Source organism: Ctenocephalides felis, unplaced genomic scaffold, assembly GCF_003426905.1.
Source record: "Ctenocephalides felis isolate EL2017-DRISC unplaced genomic scaffold, ASM342690v1 CF-g0.4_SCAFFOLD_01170, whole genome shotgun sequence".
NCBI classification, from domain to species: domain Eukaryota; kingdom Metazoa; phylum Arthropoda; class Insecta; order Siphonaptera; family Pulicidae; genus Ctenocephalides; species Ctenocephalides felis.
The window spans coordinates 1541108-1562883 of NW_020537324.1; the positions used below are offsets into that span (position 1 = coordinate 1541108).

The following is a 21776-nucleotide window of genomic DNA, read 5'->3' on the forward strand; positions in this document are numbered from 1 at the left end:
TGCAATTATAATGACAAAAATAGTGAAATTATTACATAAAGGATTATAAATGATTTGTTATATATGTAGTTTTTAAGCCTATATTGAGCTTTTTCCTTCACTCATTTATGGTGTATTTTAACTCTATTATTTTTATAGATTCCGAAGCCCCCTTCAGCAGCGTATCGAACATAACATGGCGCCAAGGCAGACAACTCCTTCGACAGTATTTACAAGAGATCGGCTATGCGGAGACGATAATTGACGTCAGGTCGAATCGAGTCCGCTCCCTCCTCGGTCTCAATAACAACACTGAGCAGCAGGACGATGGAGCAGGCGGCCAAGGAGTCGGACAGAACACGGGAGGCGGAGTGACGGGAACAGGCAGCATCAACGGCAACGGTAACGAGACACACAAACGCGCTGGTGATAATCAAGGTGATCGTTTGAAGTGGAATTTGGGACCTGGCTTATTTTTTATACGGAGCTTGCATGTTGTCTTAGTTTTGCTTTGCTTTAATGTCCAATTTGGACTTATTTGTACAAATGTAATAGAGAGTAGTTATTTAACAGTCGTGATACGAACTCCGACATGAAAGCCAGCCAAATGACCGCTTGGTCTTATGATGTACTTTGATTATTCAGGAATTATTATCATATATGCTCTTGTTAGGGGCTTTTTAATCAAGTTCCAGGTTCGATACCATCCTTGAACAGCTTGATGCCAAGCAGTAGTTAAATTTTGCTTAAAAATGTAGATAGCAGTATGTTTCCAAGCAATAATAGTTTTATCCGGCATTCCTGCAATCACTTTTTTTTATAAATATTGTTTGAACAGCATTTAGAACTTAAGAGTCCTGTAACCTATTGCTATGATTTACTTAACTGCCTTACACAATTATGTATATTTATATATATATATATATTAGGGTGGTCCTTAATATGGACATTTTCGAATTTCCTTGCTCCGAAGAGTTCAAATGGTTCCAAATTAATAAAAAACAATTCTCTGAAAGTTTTAGCTCTTAACATTGCCTTTTAGATAGTGCGCAATTCAATCAAAATTTTGTATGGAAATAGCATGAAAATTGTTTCAAAAATTTTAAAAATGTTTTTTAGATATAACTTAGCGAACAAAGGAATGAGATTTATTCAAAATTCGTATATATATATTTATATATATATATATATATTAGGGTGGTCCTTAATATGGACATTTTCGAATTTCCTTGCTCCGAAGAGTTCAAATGGTTCCAAATTAATAAAAAACAATTCTCTGAAAGTTTTAGCTCTTAACATTGCCTTTTAGATAGTGCGCAATTCAATCAAAATTTTGTATGGAAATAGCATGAAAATTGTTTCAAAAATTTTAAAAATGTTTTTTAGATATAACTTAGCGAACAAAGGAATGAGATTTATTCAAAATTCGTCGACGCTCTACAAGACAAATTATAAAAACCTGTTTTGCAGTGCGTCGAATTTTCACTTGTAATGCACTTACCGCTAAGTTACACTTAAATTATTTTTTTCAATTTTAATAAAAATTTCTATGCTATTTACATACGAAGATTTAAATTCGCACAATCTAAACGTTAATAATATTAAGAGCTAAAACTTCTAGAGAATTTTTTTTATCAATTTGGAAGCATTTAAGCCCCTGGGAGCAAGAAAATTTGAAAATGTCCATATCAAGTATGTAAGAAATTTCATGCTTGATTTTTTAATCTTCACCCTACATTTATCCATATGGAAATTTTATTTTACCTATCAAGTAAGTAGTTGCTACAACCATATTTATAGTTTTGTAAGTAGCACCAGCGGCCTATATTTATTACTCGCTTTCAAATCAAATGATTATTTACATACAAATAATTTATTATTATTATTATTATACATTTTATTTTATTATGATCAATAAAATCTTATCAATCTTTTTCTCTCCAAAGGTCGCCGGACGCCAGCTAAAAAATCTCAACCTAGTTCGATGGCGGAAGCGATGATAATGGACTCGGAAGCTGCGGTGATGGCAAATTTCGAGTTTTTAGCGCAGACCGATGTCGATATGTCAGATGACGAATTGTCAGACGAAATCGATTTGGAGGCTACTGATTCGTCTTGTCATACAACACGGCGTAAAATCAGAAATAAAACATCTGGTGAGAACAATAATAAAATTATTTATACATCAGTACTATCATCATCATGATATTTCATATATGCATTGTTACGAATATTTTATTTAACTAATCTTATAACTCATTTATGATTTTTCTGAAGATGATGTTGATGCTGAAGCAGAAGAAGTTCTCAACGAATTGAATCTACTGACAGAAACCGAAGAATCTGGAGATCTGAGATCACAAGGTGATCAAGCTGACTGGATACAGGCATCAGGTACGTTATAGCTCTTAAATTCATTTATTCTGCAATTTATAATTGAAAATGATCAGAAATTGTCAGCAATGAGAAATGATTGGATATTAGTAGCTACGTGCTGTGGATCTACTAGGAGCAAAATATTAAACAAAAAGATAAATGATATAAAAGTATTTAAATGTGGTCCGTGATTAATTTGCGCTTCTGGTCGGCTTGCTTTCCGAGAACACTCTGCTAACTAAAACTAATTTAAATGCGTGACTAATTTTGTAAACAATTTATTTACCTAGAGATTTATTAAAAAGACTTCTTTGAATAGTTTGTTGTAACTATTTTCAGTACCTTATATTGATCATTTTGTCTGTAGGATTTCAAAATGCAAATGTGAATCGCTGTGGTTTAACTAATCTTAAAGGCGATGAAGAAAATATGGACACAAGTCTTGGTCTTGGCGAATTAGCTCAACTGACGGTGAATAACGATGCTGAATCATCATACGATGTGTCTAGTACAAAAGATTCTTTTCGTAAAACTTGGAATGCAAAGTACACACTACGATCACATTTTGATGGCGTAAGAGCATTAGCATTTCATCCGGTTGACTCAGTTCTCATCACAGCATCTGAAGATCACACATTGAAATTATGGAACTTACAGAAAACAGTACCAGCCAAAAAGTCTGCTAGTTTAGATGTGGAACCTTTATACACGTTTCGTTTACATAATGGTCCAGTTTTATGTCTTACAATGTCAACAAATGGTCAGCATTGTTATTCAGGAGGCACAGATGGAGCAATAAATATGTGGAGTGTACCAAATATAAATATAGATCCATATGACTCATATGAACCTGAAGTTTTCATTACAACATTAGAAGGTCATACTGATGCCGTTTGGGGTTTGTCTTATCTAAATCTTAGAACACAGCTTCTATCATGCTCTGCCGATGGCACTGTTAAATTGTGGTCTCCTGGTGTTAAATCCCCATTGTTGAACACATTTTCATCAGAACCTGATGGTATTCCTAGTTCTGTAGATTTTGTCAGAGATGATCCTAGTAGAGTAATAGCTGCTTACAATACGTCTCATTGTGTTATATTTGACAGTGAAACTGGAAAACAAGTATTAAAATTAGAATCACCGGAGCTATCAAATAGTGTTACAGGGAAAATGATTTACAAAGTAGTCACACATCCTACATTGCCTGTGTCAATAACTGCTCATGAAGATAGAAATATTAGGTTTTGGGATAATAATACAGGACAGTTAATACATTCTATGGTTGCACATTTGGATGCTGTTACTAGTTTAGCAGTGGATCCCAATGGTTTGTATTTGCTGTCTGGTTCACACGATTGCTCTATAAGGTTGTGGAACTTAGACAACAAGACTTGTGTGCAGGAAATAACAGCACATAGAAAGAAGTTTGATGAGAGTATTTTAGATGTGGCTTTCCATCCATCAAGGCCCTATATTGCTTCTGCTGGGGCTGATGCCTTAGCTAAGGTTTTCGTTTAGGTTTATTTATTCAAATACGAACACTGGCATTTCAGTGTCGAAAACACCTCAAAGTACACTAGGTCTTCAAGTAGTTTGGTCTTTATCACAATATGCATTAATATAAATATATATAATGTATGTTATTTTACATAATGTTAATGATAATTTTTGAGATATTGTGATGATTTTTAAACTACAGTAAATATTTTTATCATAACATTTTCTGCATAGCAACTACATTTTCTTTTAACCTTACGTGTTTTTTAATTACTTCTCCCCTGTTGTCTATTTTTGAATGGTCGTATGTATACATATTGATATTGATGTATATTTGTAGAATGTTATAAATATTTTTATATATCATATAAAACTGGGTATTTTTCTTTAATTTTTTCACATATTTTTTGTAATCTAAAATAGAGACTATTGAAAAATATGCAATATTATATATAAGATAATATTTATAGAAACTTCTAAGTGTTCTAAATGATTTTTCAACAAGCACAATTCAATGAGCATATTTGTGTCATAATGTTTTAAAGTGCGCAAAACACAAATCACTTGTTTTATATGTTGGAATAGTTTATGAAAGTACAAATAATTGAATGTTCAATTTATTGATTTCATATTTCTACAAATATTTGTGAAATTCTAGTTTATGTATATGTATTAATTAGTAGTTTAATATGCGATATAAATATAGATGTAACAAACTTAGTGAATGGGATGCAAAGATCGGTCATCAAAACCCGATTACTCGACAGGGGCTTGAATGAACTTACGTGAAGTAATTGCTTTGTGGAGGTGTGTAATATAATTTTATTAATCAATGTTCTGAGAATAACCTTAAAATTGGAGGAAACTACCAGTAATTATTTTTATAAAAGATCAGTCGCGTTGTTTTAAATATTTATACAAGGATTTCTATTTTTATGCGATCAATAATTAATTTTATGTCCACTTTTGGATGTAAGGATTGTATTCATTTTGATCAAATTTGAATGATATTGACTAAGTTTGATCAAAAATGTTTTAAATTTTATTTTTTATTATGTCAATATATTTTAAAAATGTTTTTGTCAATAATTTTGCGAAAAAGAAAACCTTAGATCTATGATACAAGTCAAAATTTACTAGTAAGTCTTTGTTCAGATTTATAATTGTTAATAAATTGTTTGATATATATATATATAAAAACTATGTGAGTGAAAAGTAGTTAATATAAGAGACTTCTTTAGATAGATTTTCTACTATTTTTCAGTGCTACTATTTTAAACTCTTCTTTAACCGTTAATTTTATGAACTATAACGCTGGTTTTGTTTACTTTATTTATTTATACAATTGTTACTAATCAATTGATTGGAAATTAATTTGTAAAATGTGTTATTAAAATTCTAAATATGGCTGCCATTAACTTTTTCTTTGTTTAGTAATCTACATACTTTTTTTTATAATTATCATTAGTTAGCATGTTAGCTATTGTAATAATTCTATTCTATTTATTTAAAATTGTATCCATATAACTACTACATAAAAATACTATAAATATATATAAATATATTATAAAAAATATTGTAGATACATATGTAACATAATTAATCTTTTTGTCATGTTTCTTAGACTGTAAAATAATAATTAAACAAAGAGATTATTTGTTAAATATTTCTTCAACATATATTTTCCATGCTTAATTTCTGAAAATTTCGATTTAAACCGACAGAAATTAAAATGATATTAATAAACTAGAGTGACATTTCACTCTACATCTAGTTATTCACTATTTCAGTATTTGAAATCAATCTTATAGCTTTTATACAAAAATTTGCTATTCGATTGTATATTTTGAGTGACAGCTTAATATTTCTTCATAGCTAATAGAACAGTCCATATATTTGAGATAATATTGATGTTAGGCATACTTAATAATAAGTTAACACAAATAATAAATATAACATATATAAAAAAATGATGAGAGAATGGAATAAGTTTAATCTCGTATATTGGTATTTCAAATAACCAATAATATAATCAAATATTGAGATGCTTTTAAATTGCGTCTCGCAAAATATACTCAAAGAAACGATGAAAGATTTTTTATGGATATAAAGCATTAATAGTTATAGTGATAACTGATAACAAAATTATGAAAATGAAATTTTATTGATGAACAATCGCGATAATAAATAGCTAAATAAATGTACCAATTATAATGTAACAGAATTTTAATGAATTAATAAGAGAATTCGATAAGCACACTTGCAACTTGTAATAAAAATAGATTGTGTATACATAAAAGATTCATAGGTTATAAATCATTTTATAAATGAACATGTTAAATGTCCTGTAAAAGTTGCCGTGACTTTGTACTATTACATTTTTCAATAGCTTTGTTAGAACTTTTATTTGCAGTTACATAAAAATTCAGAGTTTGTGATCACTTTTAAAGATATTGATGATGTACCTCTATAAATTATTGAAATGAACACGCAATTCAAGTCAAACGATGACCGTTAGAAAATTAAGGGGCATATAGTGTAACCACTACCTCTTTGCAATGCTATAACTAAAGTCTTGTCGACTTTGTTTTAAATTGAAATTTAGCAAAAAGCAATGTAAGAATTCTGCTTTGTTGTTACTTCCAACAAATTTGAATCCTCAGATAAAGAAGAAAATTAGCTAAGTTTATTGAACATTCAATGTTCAAGCCAGACCCAGTAATAAATTTATAATACAAATAATAATATTAATGTTTTTTTAAGCTGTAAATTCCAATTATAAGAGTATATGGCAAATAAACAGTTTTCATAAAATTGTAGAATAGTAGTACATGTTAGTACGCAAATAAAAAAAGATTTTTTGATCTATTGTATCAAACTGAATTGAATAATGATTATGAAATTCAAAACTACTATATCATTTTGCATTATTTGGTAACTTTTTATTAACATATACACTGAATAATTTCCTATAAGGTTATACATATTATACATATAAATAATGAATAACTTAGCTAATATAAACATTACGTAAACATATATTATAATATTAAATTAGAATATTAACCGTTTTAGTAATAAATATTGATTGTAATATATGATATATTTATTAGTAGAATGATACAGTCTTTGAAACATATTCTAAGTCCGAATGAAATTGAAATGAAACATATTATTTTTTGAGAGATTCTTATACTTTTTATTTTGTGAGAATGATTGTATGATGTGAATAATGCATTTTGTATCATCATTATGCATATTAGGTATTATATGAATACAATGTGTATAGGAATTTATGAACTTGTTTTATTACTGTTATTAATAATAATATTTTAATAATTAGAATATTCTAAATAGCATATCAGCAGTTGTAAGTCTTTGGATTTATTTCCTTGTTGGAATGGATAGAAATTATTAGAATACGAGTAATTCGAAACATAAGCGGCCATAGGAGTGATTTGTTGCTTCGACATACGAGCAAAATTAGAGATTTATCAACATTTTGTCATACTTTGTTCTAAGGTAAGGTTTTCTTTGGGTTAATCGGTACTTTCGAAATCAAGTTAAAACCGTGGACTACCAATTTATGGTAACGTTCATGGATTTTTTATTTTCCGTTTTATTTTATTCAAATTTTCAAGGATTCACGGATTTTTTCACTAAGTTTTTGTGGTTTTATTTTCATATAAAATATCCAAAGGTATCTATCCACGGATTTTTTCACTAAGTTTTTGTCGTTTTATTTTCATGAAATATTCAAAGATATCCACTGATTTTTTAACAATGTTATCGCCATTTTATTTATTTTTTTTCAAATTTTCAGAGATATTTAAGGTAAGAAAGACAATTTTTGTTTACCTCACATACATATATACACATACAGACATACATCGAATACAATTTTTCGTCGACGATTTTGAGAGCACGGATCAACCGATTTGAATGATTTAATGAACATTCAGTGCCCATTGATAAGAAGACGTTTGGGGATCCAGAAAGAAGTTAATTAGTGGTGCATTGTATTGTGGCTAAATGTAAATTGCGGAAATTTTGCTTGAAATATTTTGAATTAATCATTTTTAAATAATAATAATAAATAAGAAATTTAATTAAATTAAAGATTAAAATTAAGAATTCTAAATAAGAATAATAATGAATGCCTTTTTAGGCAGATGTAGTTTGATGAAAAATAAGGAAAAAAAAGAATAATAATGATTATTATAAAAATATATAATATTTTGATGCTAACAATATATACATAATTTTAGTTGTTTATTTAAATTAATAAAATATAATTATTATCATGCATAATCCATCAGGTAATTATATTGTCCTGATATAAAACCTTACAGGTAAACAACGAGATGCATCCACGCCTCTTAAACTTCATCAGTCCCCAACGACCAGATTGCCGGTCTCGTTCCCTGCTCTCCTATTGGTACCTGAAATTAAGCAGGCGAATCAGCTTCGTCGGAACTCGACTGAACACCGCGGCTCTCGACTATGTATTCCCTCCATATAAACAATCGCACGAACGTGCTTCGTTCAGTCGAGAATCGTACGCCGTGCGTGTCAGTTGTGTTTCGTCCGGCGCGATGGAGGAAGAATTGCGATGTCCGCATTGCAAGCGTCATTATGTGGATCCAGTGTTGTTACCGTGTTATCATGCATTGTGTTTAAGATGCGCCGAATTGTTAGTGGTGCCCGCGAGTGCTACAGGCCCCCCGGATAATACAGGGCCGGCGGCTGAAAATTCATCGGTGGCCTCATCGGGAAGTGGAGCCGATTATCAGGTATTTATAGTGGGGTTATTTTAGGTTGGGAGTCCACGTGGTTTTTAGATTTATTGGGAGCGATTTGACATTTTGGCAAAGTTAGGAGTTTAATGATCTCGATGCTCAAATATAACATTATTGTGATTTAATAATTTGAAATATTATGTTATACAAATCTAAATGTTGTGCAATACTTTTATTTAAAATTTATTTTATGTTATTTAGGTAAATGTGTATTCTAATCTTCCAATTATCTAAAAATACTGTATCCTCTATAATAATCTTCATTTAAAACTAATTTACATTTTAATTTAAATTTAATTAAATAACTTTATATACCTTAATATTTCTTGAATAAAGTAAGCAGGTAAGGGGGAATTCATTAATCAGTATCCATTTTTATCTGAATTAAAAAAAAATCAAAATTTTTCAATTTTAACTTACCTTAGGATAAGTTATAGTAATCGCAAAAAACGATATTTTTATATATTTTTACATATTTTTACGTTTCAAAGGTTTCTGAATATTTTAGCATACCTTAAAAAAATGGGTGAATGTGTGTGAGTAGTGTATATGTGTGTGTGCGTGCGGATACAAATTTTCGTCGACGATTTCGCGAACACCGATCAACCGATTTGAATAATTCAAAAAACATTTGTTTCGACATGATTAGTTTTTGGCGAAGGCAAGTCTAGCCGTTCCGAAGGTACGGGCCAAAAAGTGCCAAAAACGGTAATTCAGTTTTTAAAAGAACGGAGCGTCCGATTTTAATAATTCAAAAAACATTTTACTTGTATTAACAACATGAATAACTGATTAAATTTTTGGGAAGGCAGGTCCAGCGGACATTTGGCCTTCAAAAATGTTTATTGGACATATGTACATCAAATTATCAGATATTTTATGAAGATTTTAATAATGTGTACACCTTTTATGTTTTATTTTGGGTTTCGTACCAAGATTTTTAATTACGGTACGGGAAGTTCCAGCAATTTGCCTTAAGGCACGCTGTCTAAAAATTCCTTATCAATACGAGAATCGAATGTTTTTTGAATTATTCAAATCGGTTGATCGGTGTTCCCGAAATCGTTGACGAAAATTTGTATCCGCACACACACACACACATTCATTATTCTAAGGTGAGCCAAAATGTTCAGAAACCTCTAAAACGTAAAGATATATAAAAATTTTCATTTTCGATTTTTTTGCGATTACTATAACTTATGTTCGGGAAGTTATTTTTTACGTTTAATTTTTTTTAGATTTATTTTAATAATAAGAAAATTATAAAAAATTAATGTAAATGTTTATTTTTTTTCACTTGGTCTAATAATATTTTCAATATAATACGTATTATATTTATTAATAATTTGAAATTACTAAATATTTAAATTATCACAAGGATACAAACAATTAAAAGTATTGGCTTCGATTTTCTTCGAATACTCGGTTTCTTATAAGAAAATAGTAGAATAAATAAGTTTTAATTCCACAGAGTGCGTAATAAATTTCATAACGAAATCCGAGGATTGAATAATATATTTTTACACAATTCTTAGAGAAACCAGTCTGTACACGTTTTGATGAAACATTTTGTATAGGTATTATAATTTTGTTAATGGATGATAAAATTACATAGTAAATTATAATAATTTAAAATCATTATTACTGTTCTCTTCTTTTATATAACAAGTCTTTTATATAACAAGTCCTCCTTCATTATTTTTTCATTTTTTATCTTCTTTTGTCATTTCTAATTTTTATTATTAACCCTTTCGACTCAGATGCCGCCATACAAATCTCGGAGTTTGCGTGTGGAAAGGGTTGATAGTTCATCAATATCTTTATTCAATTTATTATTTAGATTCATATTTTCTGTTTAATTTTCATTTTGTATTACTATGCAGATTTTTGTCCTACAAGACTAATATAGTTTTGATTGACAAAATAATCTTTGTTTAAAATTTATTACTATTAAATTTAATTTCCATTATTATTTTTATTATTATTGTTATTACTGTTATCATTATCATTCTCCTTATTATTTATATAATTATTATTATTATTTCTTCTAGTATATATATATTTTTGTCGTTAAATCATAGCAGCTTATAGAATTATATGTAATTTTGATTGCTGATTATTAATTAATAAAAAAAAAAAATTAACAATTGTTTGTTGTATTCGTATCTCCAGAAAGCGATCGGATATTGCAATCCTTTAAATTTATAACAAATGAACATTAAATATTTTTTTATTCTTTTACTAAATAATTTGTCATTCATAAAATTGTTTGTCTCAATTTGAAATAAAAATGTTTATAACTGTCTGATATTGTTTACAAAACTTTATTTATTCAAATAGCAAAGCAAATATTTTTACCTTGTGTTTTTATTTAAACAGTAAGGTCATTGTTTTATTTTAAGTTAATTGACTCACTTTTCAAATTATATTAAATGCACATGATATTAAATTTGATTCCATAAATGTTATTGACTCATACTGTTTGAAGATATTTGTCATTTGTGATAAAGAAAATTAAATATTTAATTAAACTTATCTGTACAATGAGCAATAGATTTAAAGGTCGAAATAATAATAAAAAAAATAAAATCCTAATGTAGTACTTGTTAGTAAAATAGATTAGGTACATGTTATTTGTTCAATATTATTTTTTGTTAACTTGTCAAGCAAAATGCCCTTGCATCTTTAAAATTAATTACTTAAATATTCTAACCAGATAACGCTTCACATTTTGTCATTTTTTCCAAAATATTATTTATATATTTCAGCCTTGAGTTGTAACTTAATAGTGTATGTTTCTTGGTCATAAATTTAATTTGTTTATATTATTTTCTTATCTATTAACCATTATTATCTGAAAGACAGATGTTATTACATTTACATTGAATAATGTTACTGATAAGGTTAATTGCTTTCATGCAGACGGATTCATTTCAAAGTAAATATTCTTTATAAAAGTATATCTAAAAGTCTTGATAATAGAAACAGGATTTATAATTTTTTTATTTTTGGCATTAATATTATTTTTGAAGAAACCATTGATTTAGTTATATTTTGCTGATATAATACATAGTATTTTTAATTTTTTATTTAATTTTCTTTGTAATTCATTTTTATTTATGTTTATTTATTTATTTATTATTAATTTTTCTTTTTATTTTTCTTTATTTTTTAGTGTGATTTTTTTTAATATTATGTGTAATTCAGCCCCGAGTTCTGTGCCAATAACTCTGATTGTTATATAATTTTGAATGAATAAAAATATAAAAGGCATATTATAGTTTCTTTCATTCTAAATGTAAAATTCATTTCATTAGTGTACCCGTGTTAAAAACTTTATAAAAAAAGAGGTTCTCCTTGTTAGGCATAGTAGATACAATTTATAAAACAAGTTGTTAGATAAAATTCAAAAAGGTAAATTGTTACTGACCTGGTTCAAGGATATTAATAGTATAGGCCAGAATTTTGATGAAATTGTCCATACATCCATCACTAATCCCTTTTCCAAAAAAATCTCACACCAAGTTTATTTTACAGCAAAAATCCTTTCAATCATTTGGGAAAATGTGTTCAGAATGTACCTGTTAAATTCTTAAGTCAGTTAAAAATATTAATGTATTATTGGGATATTATTGTCATTGGCAAATTTCGAAAATATCATTTCGAATCGTTTGTATCACAGGATGCAATTTCAAAGAATTTCGTTTTGATTCTGTCGAGCAAAAATTGTTATTGTAATTCGAGCATTTATATAGCACGTGAACGTTGATATGAAAACAAATATATATATATATATATATATATATATATATATATATATCATATATATCTATATGTATATATGTATAAAGTTTGAAGTCTGAAAATATTTTGTTTAATATTTTTATTTCCACATAACAAAGTAACGCAAATATTTAACAAATAATGCAAAACTATTTCATTCGTGCCATGCTAGTGTGAAACTTGTTTTATAAGTACTAATTATATAATGAAAGATCTTTTATTTTAGATAATTAATTACATTAGTTTAAATATTGTAATTGATTTATTGAATAATGGTTTCGAAATGTCTGAATTTCTATGGATAGCCTTTACTTGGTGTAATTCATAGTTAAAATCTTTATTTTGAATTTTGAAGATATATTATTAGTTCCATTAAATTAATCAACAGTAATATTTGTGTGTATTTTATTTTAGTCAAATTCTTTCTCAAATATCCATATATTTGCATATAAACTGGTGGAGAGCACTTTAGTTAAGTTACTTGTACAAATATAAAAAATAAACCCAATTTAAATATAAAATAGTGATAATAAACTGAAATAAGTATGGAAACAAAATCGTAACTTTCATTAAAATTAAACTTACGTACAACAAAGACCAAAAAGTATTTAAGATCATATTACAATATTATAATAAACATAATTGTTACATTTTCTCATAAGAAAAAAACATGTATAATTAGAGTGGTCCTTATATAGTTATTTTTTATTTTTTTTTCAAATAAATTCAATTTGATAAAATAAAACCAAAAATACCGTTTTTTCGGTATACCGGTGTACCGGAATTGCATTCTAAGTACCAAAATGCCATGTCTGTTAATTTATTTCGTTATTATTTGAAAATCAATATTTCCTATGCACTAAATGCGTTAGAAAACAGTATTACATCATATGAAATATCTATCTATCTATTACGATTTAATCAAGTAAGAAGCCTGTAATCGTTAGTTTAGATTCCTGTATCGTTTCCCGTGCTCATAATGCATTCAATGGGTATTTGACCGCGTTCGTTTTTGTTTAAGATGTGCCTTTGTAACATTTTTGTATCATAAAGTCCGCGGCTCGAAGAGCGATGAAACCGGTTACCGTCGTCCTTACTTCTTATTTCTTATTTCTTATGCGGGTCTCGTTGCAAGGATGCCAGGGATGGAGGCTGATTAATCTTATCAGATGCAATGGAATGGTATTGATGATTATTTCAGATTTGAAAAATGGCATTGTCGATAATTATGATTTATAGTTTGCGAACGAATTATTCGACGGATGTAGATATATTAGTAAAATTAAGTAAAGCGGGTCTACTCACTGGATTGGCATTCGGTTAAGATTTTACGCCCAGCAAAATTGCTGGTAATTTCATATTGGAATAGGCGTTGATATTTGGAGAAAAAAATAAGGCTCTCTTCATCCTTACTAATTTTCCAAAATAATCTAAAATCCAAACAATTTCTTCTTTGATTTATCATTTTTGTTTTTTCCTCAAAGTCTAGCCTGCTTGATTCCCCACGCTCTGGGGAATATGAATTGGCGCTCTGTAAGAATATGAATTTTCGCAATGATTAAAATAATCTTGTCGACTTCAGTAGCCCTTTGGATCATACATCGGATTCTCGAATCGGATGTGATTCGAAGGAGAGTGTATTAAAGAGTCATCATCTTGAAGGTTGAATGGCCATTCCAATGAACCATTTGATAATGAATTCAATTTCTGACCCAAGGTCTAGGCTCAAAATTAATTTTTGTGTCAGCAATAAACATTGAGATCTGGGTATACAAAATGGGTATACCAACAGAAGTCCGGTGTCAGTAGAGTAAATGGGTTAACTCGCACTGACTCGAGGACTGGACGTACCTAAGTAGTCACGGAAGACCACTGATAATGGTGCTGCATCAAAGTCTACATTTTTTTTAAATTTCCGATTCATGCTCCTTCTCTGTCTTCATCACAAACGTCATAGGTCGCCAGTGTAAGAAAAAGTTATGAATATAAAGATATAAAACCCATTGGATGAAAATATAAAGAATTTATTAATTACAAAATTTTATGATAAATAAAAATGACAAATCATTTTTGTTTTTTTCTTAAAGTCTAGCCTGCTTGATTCCCCACAGCATAGTTAAATCACATACAAATTTGATTTTATTATCATTAATAAAAAACAAGGATCTTTTAATAGTGTAAAGCCAATAACTTTGGATTGAAATCATTTAATTTAAATTAATGATCTTATAGCTACAAGCTGCAATACAATATTTACTTTCACGACTTAGTCCTATACCTTTTTCTGGATGTTGATTTAAAATTGAGATAAACTATTTTTATTTTATTTGTTGCAGCTTAGAGATAAAATGTAAATTAAAGGATTCTCATTTGAGCAAATTTTTTCTATTATAGATATTTAATTAAAATTTTAGGTAAAAAAATTAATGAACAGATGATATGTTTCAATGTCTTTTAAAATACTTTGCAATGTTTTGCGTCACTATCAATTAATATACAATACATTAAGTAGTATCAACTACTTGATAATTTATAGATAGAACTATGAACTGTGCAACATGCCTTGTTATTAAAGTTGTCAGTATTCATAAATGCAATAATAATAATAATAGTAAGTGATAAACGAAAGATGATACATATTGCATTGAAGTGCTCTTTAATAAATCAAATGGTAATTAATATGCAATTTATTGAATTTTAACATGAGGATCATATCTATTCAAAAATAATTTATTGCAAATTCAATATAATATGTAGTAAAGATTTGGCCAGGTATACTTAAAAAAAAAATAAACACCGGTATTACCGGTTTCAAGAGCGTAAATACCGAAATACCGGTATCGGATTTTTCATCGTCGTTCCCTAATACTTACGTATCAGTTACTTTGTTTTATGATTTTTAACCCTGGAATTAAGTAGATCATATAAATATTATCTTATACAAGTCGTGCAATGTTGTATTGCCCGCCTGTGGCTGTTTGTTGTCAAAAGCACACGACGTTGACTTAAATAAATTGACTTATTACTTAGCACTCACTCGCTCACGGATTTTGTTTAGGAAGTAATTAGTTAGTTACTTCGTCGAGTAGAAGTATAGTTCACCATGGGTAATTGACCTGATTGAGCTTTGATGCCTTCCATACATTCGAAACTTAATTATCGAGCAACAGCTGAACTAAAGTCGGAACTTGCTAGGTTTTGCTTTTTGGGAAGTCACGAAAAAGTTTCACTAATATGATACTAAGGGGATAGATGATAAAAAATAGACAAATGAAAAATTATGTGAAACTAGTCAGCCTGTCAGGTGTTCTAAAAATGATTTATGGGTATATAATAATAATTTTATCAACTACGGTTAAATCCAAATAATTTAACTACTAACAACTAAATTTTTTATTGAATTAAATATATGTTTTTTAATTTTATAAGTTTGTGTCTGTTACTTTTTTAATTTTTTGGCAAATGTAAAAACTGATATATTATCAGTGTGAGTACTGTCTGTAAATTGCCTTTGTTATATTAATCTAAATTTTTTTATTATCAAATTGAATTATCAATAATGCACTCGAGGTTTACTATCATATGATACTTAAATACTGAAGTGATGCATATATTGCGCAATAAATTATATGCACTTAACCTGTTTTATTATAAGTAATATATTTCGTCTTAAAATTTCTATACACAGGTGTCGCATAAATATATTGCTCGTGATATGAAACTGTAAAAACATCTAAATTTATTATTTATTACTAGAATTATTGTAATAAATCGTAAAACATTTCAAGGCCTCAAATAAGATTTACAATTACAAGAAATCAGTTTATAGAAATCAGATGGAATTAATAATTTAATCATATATTTAATTGGTTTTGACACTCAGAAATAAGATGTATTTGTGAGCCACAAGTGCAGAGCATACATCATTTAACTTTATTTTTTTTTTTTTTTTTAATATGATACTTTGAACTTTCTACACTATTTATATTTGTAATTACACTATGTTTGATATAAGTCGTCATTGACTTGTGTTACATAAAAAGAAGGAAACGAATAGCACTAATTAGAAGGAATATATACTATGAGGGAGAATCTTAGCATTCTAGATCCTCCCCCATGAAGTAATGGGTCGATCGGCGGTTATCGTGACGATTGAAGTAAGGTTTGATCCACAAAATGTAGTAATGTTAGTTATGTCGACCAAAAGATTTTTCACCGTGTGTATAGATTTCGCAATCTTTAAACGCGCAACGTAACGTTCCTTGAAGTCTTTGCAAGTTGCTTTCCGATGCAGAAAAATGCAAGTAATGCTTTAATACGATCCATCTACTGTAAACATACATCTCCTGAGTTAACATTGACTATTACATCCCTGAACGCACAAAGAAGACGACATGGGAACATAAAGACACAAACGAACTCCTCGGCAAAGAGTTAGAGATAAATCTCACGCCATGTAGGGCACGCCGGGGCTGATTTATGCGATGTCCCAGATATAGATATTTACATTATTTTAATAATACACAAGCGTAAAATATGAGTAATGGAATAGTTGTCCATGGTATCTAATCCATATTTGCATAAAGTCATGGTTGAACTTATTGCATCAATCGACATTTTACTGGACTTGAGTTAGAGTGATGATCTTAAAAATTCTCCACCAACCAACTTCACGTGTATTTTTAGTACCTAGTAAAAATTGTAAAATTTTCGGGATTATTTTTAAATTTAGGTAAAAAATAAATACACATAATATCTCACTAAATCTCACTATTAGGGTTTGTCGGTTTTCAAAAACCGGTTTTAAAAACCGGTTTTTTGACGAAAATTATGGAATTCGAAAACCGATTTTTTAGTGAAAAATGTTGGTTTTCACTGTATAAATGGAAAATGACAAATATAGCCAAATATAAAAGATAGATGAAAGCGTTTTGATTCTTGAAATCATATCGGTTCAATAGCATTTAATATCTTATCAGTGTGCAATATATTAATTTAGATTTTTATACCAGTGTATGTTTTAATTAAATAACAAAAAACAATTACGCATAATTTGGTCGCAAGTATAAGAGTATTTTCTATTTCAGGAATTTTTGTGAGTAAACAAAGGACACGTTTAAGTAGCAATTCAATAGATGTTCTCAGTTTCTTGAAATCATATTTTATTGTAATAATGTTTAAAATTAATTAATTAAAATTGCTCGGAATAGACAATACTTGAGTTTTTAATTGTTTTTAAAACTAAAAGTGATATTATTAACAAGTATGTGTCAACATGTATCTATTTTTTTTTAATTTAATGAATTTTTTTTATTTAAAAACGTATTATTTTTATTTATTCGAAAACTTTCCTTTCACTATCATAAAAATATTTTCATTCTTATATGTGAAAATGATGCATGAATAACGAAGTTATTTAATCAAGACTAACTATTATCTTTTAGTTTAACTAATTAAAATTAAAATAATTTTGTTTACTATCTATAAAATTAGGCAACAAATAAATTCAGTCAAATACTGCTTTAAATTACACTAAAATTGCGGATAAATTACAAAATATTCGAGAAAAATTTTGTTTTCTATATAAAATTTGAAAACCGGTTAAAACCGTTTTTTTTAGTAAAATTGAAATTCGAAAACCGGTTTTATAAAATGTCGGTTTTTGTATAAATCCTACTCACTATGCCTCGCAGCATAATATTTCATTCATTTTTTCCAACTCCTTCACCACCTTTTTGCATCTCTTGTCATTAATAGACGGCTCCTAAGTATATTTATTCTATGTCTATTACCTTTTGAAATAAATATTTCAAATTTTATGTTCTTCACCACTGGTGTGCCCTACTTCGTGATTCTGCATCTTGCATAATGGTCTTTTGCAAATGCAAAGCAATCCACGGCTCCGGTTACTTACGACTTGTGATGTAGAACTCGAGGGCTGTTTTTATTAAACATTTCTTATTATGGGTATTATATTATTATTCCCGTCGTGTGATATCATTGTCGTGAAAGACAACATGTTGAGATTTGTTCTAGAAATGCGCTTTGCGAAAAAATGAGAAGAGAGAACATTGTAAAAGTACTTATTTACATTTATAGATTGTTAGAAGGGACTCATAATGTAGTGTATGTATATATTCTTATTATATTAGAGTTATCAATTTCATTGCACATAATCTTCTATTTGTATTATTTTATATTTCTCAAGTAGTGACCTTCCAACAACCAGCAGAATCAAGTTGTGTTACGCAATATAATTTATTGCATACGCATCCAGCAACTTTTGTTTGACACATTATCATTTATAATTGAATTGAAGTTTTGCGTTTCTGTTCTCGTAATCTCGTTCACATGACTCTTTATTTGATTGTAAAATGGTAACGCCATTGTTGAAACGAGTGCTGTTTTGTATATGTACATAATAATTAGTAGCACTATGAAAGTTGGGTTTAAACGATTTAATTATTTGAGGGCATATATAGAAATTTTGTTATGCAATCTATATGGCTTGCAGTTATGATCTTAAGGGGGGTTGTTGGGTTTTTTTTTTTTTCGATTTTGAGATTTTTGATATTATGAAAGCTAAAAACCTTAGAATTATTTAAAAACAAATCATCTTAATATCTATTTTTTGACGAAGTTATAGATGTATATATCTCTATATGTATGATCCTCTGAAACCGTTTTTTTCATCGCTCCGCGAGCTATTGTATGCCAGCTGCTCTCTTTTTCATTATAATACCTCATGCACATGACCTTTTAATGTGTCAGCATCTTTGAACACCATGGTGGATTTAGTACATTCAAATTAAATGTTGTATTTAGTACATTATATGAGAACTTTAAATACGTTTTTTTAAAATGACTTTTTTCAATGCGTGGTGTAACAAAAAACAACCCCCTAACACATTTTGCATGATGTTACATATTAAATTTTGTATGTACCCAAATTAAAATACGCTATATAGCTTCTAAAGTTATTCAACTAATTTTCACAATGTTACATTCCAGGAAGCGGACAAGCTATCAATCCTGAGCGAGACGGACAGCGGTGTCGTGTGCACTTCCACGTCCCGTCCATCCAGCTACGTCGGCACACCAAATCTCCAGGGAATTTTGTTCCCCCCTTTACCTGCCACCGGTACGCCACTGTCTCTATGCTGTGTTCAGTGCCGCCGAACCGTTTCCTTGACGACGCCGGCCCTGCCCGCAACTTGCCAAGGTATAGGGTTATGGAAAATGTCGTTGATAAATTCAAAGGCAGCGGTACGCACCTACCGCGATGTCAGATGTGCCCAGAAAATCCAAAAATCGCAGCCGTGTCTGCGAACAATGCGCTGTTTTATATTGCGACGAGTGCAGGGAAACTTGTCACCCGGCCAGGGGCCTTTGGCGGGACATACACTTGTGAGAGCAAGGGCACCGCCGTCTCCGGAGCCGTTTTGCCCGGAACACCAGGACGAGAGGCTAGGATTTTACTGTTTGGCGTGCAAGGAACCTGCCTGCGCGAGCTGCCTGCAGACGGAGCGACACGCCAGTCATGACGTGCAGGCGATCACTGCAATGTGCAAGGCGCAAAAGGTCAGACATTGTTATTAAATATTCATAGATGTATTATATATTCATTAGGCGGGGTTTACTCGTGCCTCCAATTGCATAGCTTGTTAAAATATCGACATAGTTTACTATTTTCTGATGATATTACATATATGCGCTTTCACGATGTTTGGTAAATGAATTTGATCTTTAAACTGCAGTTAACCGCGGAAATCTATTAAGTCACACTGCAGTGAAATTGAATATGATTAAGTGCGCTGAACGTTGTTCATTATTAATTTTCAAACTTACCAATAATCTGATGATCCAATTATAGTCTAAGCAGTAACTGTATGTTTTTATTTCCGTTCCTCTGAAAAATGTATCAATTATCTCAAAATGTTTTATTACAATCAGAGATCATTATCAAGGAAATAGTCTATGTACAGTTACTTCAACTAGTTTGGCAATATTTTAAATTAATTGACTTGCACGAAAAAAAAAAAAAGTATGACATGTGAAATAAACATTTCCAATAGCTGAATGAAACTAAAACGTTGAAATCACGCAATACGTAGTCTTTCTGTCTGTCAATATGTCTGAACGAATCGATATAGTTGTGAAATTTACTTGCTTTGCATATATAACTGACATAAAATATATAATGTCATAACTACGCATAAATTCCAATGGGGAAATATCTGAAAACAGATTGAGAATCATAATATATTGATCATGTTTCCGCATTGATTTCATTATAATTAATCGATTTAATTAAAAGGAAATACGGGAGCCGTGTTGGTCCGTTATTAATTCGATGGTATCTCTACCCGTTAAAAGCTTGCTAATGAATACAAACTGGTCTTTTTCAATATTTAATGGTAGGGTCGCTCGCGGTCAAATATATACTCTACCTTGGTTAAAATTTTCTAAAAACATTCCGAATCGTTGGGCTATAGGTCGTCATCCATTTTCATAATATTATCCATTAAGAATGTCACAATCGGCGCGCGAACTCCGGCTACCAGATGCAATTTACATGTTAATCCGTCCACACAGATCGACTGGATTACGGAGAATTTCGTGAAGTAGTGTTGTGAACTTATTTAAATATGCACAGACGTTTTACTCATATAGATAGTTGGAATGAAAATCGGTTCAGAGTACGAAGTTGAAATTAAATTAATCGCGGCGAATATACTTGTGGTTGTTGTGCTATAAGTTAATTGCTGAATTTCAATTTCGAAATCAAATAAAAATGATAATGATGTGGTTAACGAGCTTTGGGAATATTTTTTTGATTGATATTTCAATTTCGTTTATAACTTTGTAATTACACGTTTATACATGTCCAGAGCTTTTAAAAATAGTAAACTTCTATTTGGCAAACTTTATTGATGCATATATTCATATGGAATATAGCAAAAATGTGTACGTATTTCTGAGTAGTAGGGTTGCAAATCTATAAATCACCCAATGTTCCAAATCCTCGAGCAATACTTTTGATCATCAATCATTGTCGTACATGCTAATATTGTTTCCTTAGAATATATTTGCCAAAAAATCGTTTGTTGAAAAGCAATTGCTTATTATTCCTTGACAAATACTTATCATACATCATGAGAATTCAAGTCATATTGCCATCTTATTGCCTTTCGATATCTTTGTCAAGTGCATGTAGACAGTATGAAATATCTTCAATTTTTTTCGGCATATGTATATAGGGAAAACCGGGGGGAAATTTAGTAAAATTGGTCATATAGATTAAAAAATATATAGTTTTTTAGAAGATGATTCTAACCTTCT

At 29.5% G+C, this 21776-nt stretch overlaps 2 protein-coding genes and 1 pseudogene across 3 annotated transcripts in view; all 3 read left to right on the forward strand.

Moving 5' to 3' along the window:
- Positions 1–142: 142 nt before the first annotated feature.
- Positions 143–4152, forward strand: LOC113366619 (striatin-3). 2 transcript variants are annotated; one of them, XM_026608254.1, is made up of 4 exons: positions 143–417; positions 1926–2135; positions 2257–2373; positions 2723–4152. In XM_026608254.1, exons 2-4 carry the CDS (start codon positions 1964–1966, stop codon positions 3871–3873), a joined length of 1440 nt encoding a protein of 479 aa, XP_026464039.1. In that variant the 5' UTR covers positions 143–417; positions 1926–1963; the 3' UTR covers positions 3874–4152. The 2 variants fall into 2 exon arrangements, with proteins under 2 accessions (XP_026464039.1, XP_026464038.1); XM_026608253.1 differs by having other exon boundaries at positions 251–381.
- A 4064-nt stretch (positions 4153–8216) lies between these two features.
- LOC113365886 lies at positions 8217–20033 on the forward strand (annotated as a pseudogene).
- Positions 20034–20964: 931 nt separating this feature from the next.
- Positions 20965–21776, forward strand: part of LOC113365888 (E3 ubiquitin-protein ligase TRIM9-like) — a 306827-nt gene continuing 306015 nt past the window's right edge. The window contains exon 1 of the mRNA XM_026607428.1: positions 20965–21000. Coding sequence (XP_026463213.1) covers positions 20965–21000 — 36 coding nt within the window. The remainder of the gene's footprint in view (positions 21001–21776) is intronic.

Coding starts and splice junctions, on each gene's coding strand:
- LOC113366619 (XM_026608254.1), top strand. CDS start 1,964: ATGGCGGAAGCGATGATAATGGACTCGGAAGCTGCGGTGATGGCAAAT. Junction 2,136..2,256: donor AATCAGAAATAAAACATCTG/GTGAGAACAATA, acceptor ATTTTTCTGAAG/ATGATGTTGATGCTGAAGCA. Junction 2,374..2,722: donor TGACTGGATACAGGCATCAG/GTACGTTATAGC, acceptor TTTTGTCTGTAG/GATTTCAAAATGCAAATGTG.